At 39.4% G+C, this 5,831-nt stretch overlaps 1 protein-coding gene across 1 annotated transcript in view; it reads right to left on the bottom strand.

Moving 5' to 3' along the window:
- Positions 1 to 5,570, bottom strand: part of LOC104626577 (serine/threonine-protein kinase SIK2) — a gene marked incomplete at its 5' end in the record, with an annotated part of 12,197 nt that extends 6,627 nt beyond the window's left edge. Inside the window, 7 exons of the mRNA XM_010294525.1 lie at positions 160 to 309; positions 550 to 773; positions 1,773 to 1,896; positions 2,011 to 2,135; positions 2,416 to 2,577; positions 2,785 to 2,848; positions 5,420 to 5,570. Of these exons, the coding sequence (XP_010292827.1) occupies positions 160 to 309; positions 550 to 773; positions 1,773 to 1,896; positions 2,011 to 2,135; positions 2,416 to 2,577; positions 2,785 to 2,848; positions 5,420 to 5,570 (1,000 nt within the window). The remainder of the gene's footprint in view (positions 1 to 159; positions 310 to 549; positions 774 to 1,772; positions 1,897 to 2,010; positions 2,136 to 2,415; positions 2,578 to 2,784; positions 2,849 to 5,419) is intronic.
- Positions 5,571 to 5,831: the final 261 nt, after the last annotated feature.

The following is a 5,831-nucleotide window of genomic DNA, read 5'->3' as shown; positions in this document are numbered from 1 at the left end:
TGCTGAAGAACAGCAGGCTGTGTCCTATCAGAGGGCACCAGTATCAGAATAGGTTTTCAAAAGCCTGAGAGTTACCATCTTGTACTTTCCCATAGCAAGGGGCAGAAAAAAAGAGAGCCAACAGACATAGCTTCCCAGGTAAGTAATGCCCTTCCTTACCTCGACACTGCTGATCTCGGAGCTCCTCGGCCTTTGCTGACGGCCAGTTGCTGGACGACTCGATAGCTGGCTGCTTCGATACTCCTTGAGGCGCTCCAAGAGCAGGTAATAAATTGCAGCAAAATGGTTGTAGCTGCTGTTTTGCAGAGACTAGAAGACATTGAAAGGACCCTTAAGTTACAAGTAACTCAGGATATAAGCAGCCAAAACTCATCATTAAGGCCTCACAATAGTGTACTCAAAAAATCAGTAAAAATCCAGAAGGGCAGTGAAGATTCTACTACATTGTAACACTGGATCAAGGCTAGTCACTGAATGACATATGTACGACAACACCACTGGCATTCTGGTAGTCACTGAAGACGTATCTAAGGGGCAAGCACTTCTCACCTCAACAGTTCTCTGCCTGTCGATGCCAAGCGTTTGCATGATCCCAAGGACTTGTTCATTGTAGTCACCCAGGTTGGAGTTGTAGTTTTGCATGGAGAAGGACAAAGACTGCTGCTGTTGAAGGGATGGGTCAGCTTGCATCCACTTGTGCTGCTTTATTTGGGAAATGGTTATTCGCTTGGTTGGGTCCACAACCAACATCCGTCGGATTAGTGTTTCACAGTCTGGATGGCAAAGATAAACTCATGAGCAAGGGGTAAAAATAACAGCCCAGCCCCAGGTCACTGCTAAGAAACATTCCCGGCAACAGTGTATGGTGTCTGTGAGAATGGGAATTGAAGGTTTCTGAGCAGCCGATGCCTGGTCTCACTACCAGATATTCAAACCAGCACAAGAGAGGTCCAAATACATTTCAGAAAAGCAACATGTCACTACAGGAAATGAACCTGTGTGGCATACTGGCAGTTTTCATGTGGTCTTGCACCTTGTAGGAGAGCTAGTTTTGAGTGGAGGCAGGTTTAATGATGTTACACCCACTTAAAACAGGTCAGAATTTAGTACAAAACCCCATCACATACAGTTTCCTGGTCCACATATACTGCTTACTTGTTTATAACCAGGGAATCAAAGCCGTTTGTGGCTATAATTGATACAGGTCAGACTTCAAAAGATACTCTTCACTTGGAGAGAGGCACATTCACTTGTTTTCAAATTCAAACCAGAGAAAGGTGATAATACTCTTCAGTTCCTTTTTCTCACCAGACTGTTCGAGTGTTCAAGAAACAGTGCTAAGCCCCACTATTTCTGCTTTCCCTTGACAGCATAGCCACACTGAAATATACTCCTTCTGCATAGTTAAAATATCTTAGAACTACACCCATCCCAGCATTGCAGGCTCGTCTTATTAAAATCCTGTTTTCTCTCTTTTGTGACTGATTATTTCTCCAGCTAGGGTGTAAAATATTTTTGCAAGCCATAGAGATACTCCAAGAAAGGAAATGACAGCCTTTTAGATGCACCATAAAGCAGACCGCAGAAAAGAAAATGTGTACAACCAGCCCCTGAACTTATTATAAGTGCTGCCCTACAGAAATCACTGGATGTGTAAAGACCAAGTGATTGCCAGCTGCAAAACAAGTCCCATCTATCATTGCCCCAAAAAGGAACAGGACAGCTATTCCTTTATCTGTAGCCCCTAACATTAAGGATCTGAAAAAAATCACCTTCGGACATGAAGTAAGGGATGCGGAACCGCCCCTCCAGCACTCTTTGCCTCAGAGTTGGTAAATTGGGTCCATCAAAAGGCAGAGAACCACAGACAAGGACATACAGCACCACCCCAAGGCTCTGTCAATAGAAAACAGCACAGCGTGTGAGTAACTCCAGTAGAAGCAATGACTTTGAAAGCCCACAGACCCTCATGAAGTGTGAAATGAAATTTCTAAGGAACACCAAGCTCACCCATATATCAAGGTGAGGTCCTTCATATTCTTTGCCTTCAAAAACTTCTGGAGCTGCATAGGGTGGGCTTCCACACCAAGTGGAGAGGGGCTCTCCTGACTTGTAGAAGTTTCCAAAGCCAAAGTCTGGAATAAAGGTAAAAGTCTGGGGTAAGACATCACTCAACCACATACTAATATTTCAGAAGTAGCGGAAAATGGAGAGAAGGGAGCAGATGTATTGCTTTGTTCTCTGCCTATTCATCTAAGCTATTCTCTTTTGTCCAGGGGATATGTTCAGAGAAATATCAGTAACTTTTGTTTTGTTTTCAGTTGCCATAAACGCATTTATAGGATCATCCTAGGGAGCCTGAATTTGCCTACATGCCTAACATTGTTTATAGAGTAACCACGTGTTTCTTATTACCTGCTAACTTGATATTCATGTTAGCATCTAGCAGAAGGTTCTCTGTTTTGAGATCCCTGTGCACTATGTGGTGGCTGTGACAATATTCCACCGCTGAAAGAATCTGCCAGAACTTCTTCCGTGCTTCACTTTCACTTAAGTGCCCGTTGGAGGTCAGATGATCTGCAAGACATAAGAAAAGACCCATGGGATTTAGAAACACCCAGAGGAAATTTGTCATAACCCTGCAGGTGCTGCACTTGCCATTTGACAGCTGACAATGCTATCCCTGTTTTTTTAACCAGAATATATATACTACTCAGAATTGACAACAATAAAGCCACGGTTTCTAATTCTAAAGAATTGTTAGCTCTAGCAGTGAGGACTTACCAAACATTTCTCCATTCTTTGCAAACTCAGTAACAATGTAAAGCATATCCTTTGTCTCCATAACCTGTAAATACACGAGAGAACCTGCTTAAAAAAAATGCAGACCTCTCTAGTTTCATTCATTTTTCTCAGTGTATTCTCAAACATATCAGTTCAATTATTTATTTGCCGCAGCAGCTGGCAGTAAAGGCATCTAATTTTGCACCACAATGCTCCTTCCAAGCAAACTGGTAATGAAAAACATAACAAATCAATGCTTATGTGCCTACAATGCACAATGGCTTCCCATGTCATTGTTCTCACCATTACCATGCCACCTAATCTCCTTAAGATAACTGATGAGCATTTCAATTATTTCATACACTTCCCTGAATTCTTTTTTTTTGTTAAAATATGCATACATAGTCTTACAACTAATTTGATATATTTTGAACACACAAAGACACTTGAAGTTTACATACAGTCACCTTTGTTTCAAGGCTAGCAGGTACTCGGATGAGGAAAAATATTTGCAACTTTGACAAATCAAGAAGTAGTATCAAATACCCCACTCCTCTTTGGTGTTGGCTGGGGACGCGGCAAGCCTCCCATGCAAGTGACAATAGGTTGCTGTTTGTGTAACGGCAGTGCTTGATGCACATCAACAACTGTCAGTACATCACCCAGCATTCACCTATCTAGTATCAATTTCCTTTGATACTTGTTCATTTTTTCCTTTGGAGGGAAAAAAAAAAGAACTAAAACCCAAATAATGAATGAAAAATGCAAGGCATGTCCAAATTCTTCTTCAGTTACTATGGCACTCTTCCAAATGTTGCATTTCAGATTTTAAAAAACATTTCCCTGGAACTGAACTCTGAAGGAGCAGTTATTTTGTTTTGGAAGCAGAAAAGCTCACAACAGGTTAACAATCAAAAAAGCGTCAATGCTACTTCAAAGGCTGTAATTTCCAGGCTCCTAACATGTAACCTTTTTCTGAGACTCTTGTCCTCCCCTCACTACAAGTACACACAGACACAAAATGAAAATAAACAAACTGGGAGCAAAGGAAGAGAGGTTCCCAGTTTAAAAAACTGAAGGAAAGTGTTCTGGGAAAGTTGCCAGCTGGATGAAATTAAGACGCGCTGCTGAAACTAAAACAATGATGAAATAATACAAGAACACACACCCAACATTGGTATGTCATCTAATTCCACCCCTGCCTCTCAGTCTCCACCAAACAGGTAAACCATCAGTTACAACAACAAAGAAAAGAAAACTTCACTGAAAAGAAATTATGGTCCACTACCAACGTCATTTGCTCCATCAAGTAAAGTGGTTCAACTAGATGGAATTTAACCTGCTTTTCTAAAAGCTTCGAAATAGTATTTTCACCCACATCATTCCACTGAAATGAAATCAACCGAACTGTTAGAATGTTTCTACATATCCTATACTGCCCTATGGGCAACAATGACGTCAGATGTTAACACAGAATAATTTTTATTATGATGGTTAATACTATAAATATCAAGCACTTCATGTGTGTCAAGCTCTTTAAAAATAATGCCTTGCCTAAGCACCTACCTTACTGGCTCTTCAGCCTTACACGTTAATTAAACATTTTTTTTCCCTTTTGTTTTTTTTTTTTAAGCTAACAACCCAACGGTAAGATTGCAGCTGATAATAGTGTTCACTACTGCACACGGACTTTCAGACCTGCTGCTTCATCCATCTACTCCTCTCTCCCCCCCTGCCCTTCTAGATAGGTCCAGACAGACTGTGATACCTCATCTTCTTCTTAAATCCACATGGAACTATTTAAGATGATTAAGAGGAACTTACACCAAATGCTAATTAGATTGAATATTTAGAATTTGCAAAGCAGTCGTTGCTCACTAGACAGCTGTGATCCTGTTTTCTGCACAACACATTAATTTGTTCTTACTGTTAAAAATACCCATCAGTGCAGAAACTGAACAAATTTAAACCAAAATTCATGTTGTGAAACTCTACAAGGGGAAAGGTATTTAAAATTCACTTTCAAAACTATACAAACAGAATAACCAAACAGGTAATTTTTTAACATAGTCTAAGTTACCAACATTTACTGGCTTTTGCTTTTCTACTTAGATTAGAATTCTAATACTTAGATTAGATTTCTACTTAGATTTTTAAGAATTTTTTCTTAGAATCTACTTAGATTGATTTGGTTCAATTGTTGATTTGAAATCCCTTCCATTTATGGCAAACTCAACTTTTGTGCTTTCTTCTCTGCTATCCTACATGCATTTAAGTCTTCCTCTTATCAAAAGCATGCAAGAAGTTCTAGTCATTTAAACTGGAAAAGTAGGGGAGTTAGGAAAGGCAAGTCAATCATAGAAGTTCAGATAATCAGTTACTCAGTCTGAAACAAACTTCAGCTTGGTTTTAATTGCAAATTTTACAGTGCGTTTTGTCAAAAAGCTGTTTAACGTAGCAGAGTCTTATTCAAAGAATGATGAATGACTTTTAAAAAACGCAGTTTATTTTAAGTGTTTTTCAAAAAGTACTTCAATATGCATTCTCTCTGCAAATATTTGATGTAAAATCATGTGCAGGAGAAGAACACAAGCATATCTCATCCGTGTGCTGCACTTCAAAGCTGACCTCTTACCTGATATAGCTTGATAATGTGGGGATGATTCAAAAGCTTCATAATCTGAACTTCTCTATAAATCTTCTCCAGATTGCTTGGGTCTAACCTTGTTTTATCTATTATTTTTATTGCAACCTGCAGATTTAAAAAATAATAAAATAAAACAACCCTAGGCTTTACAAAATACTAAGAGCTCTTAAAAAAAAAAGGACACATACCCCCCCCCAAACTTACAAAATCCAAATAAAGTAGCTTTTAAAGTACAGACTTGACAAAGCTGATTCTGTTTTTCTGAACTGCACAGAATTCATTACACGGAACGTTTTCATTTTTCTTTTCTATGTCAAAGGATTACACATAAGGTAGTGAACAGAACTGCAGAAATTAGCACTGGCCAGGATTCGGCAAATCTTTTAATCCGTCCCATGCC

This window comes from Phaethon lepturus, unplaced genomic scaffold, assembly GCF_000687285.1.
Source record: "Phaethon lepturus isolate BGI_N335 unplaced genomic scaffold, ASM68728v1 scaffold29779, whole genome shotgun sequence".
Lineage (NCBI taxonomy): Eukaryota > Metazoa > Chordata > Aves > Phaethontiformes > Phaethontidae > Phaethon > Phaethon lepturus.
Note: the sequence above shows the minus strand (reverse complement) of the source record. Positions and strands in the feature narration are given on the sequence as shown.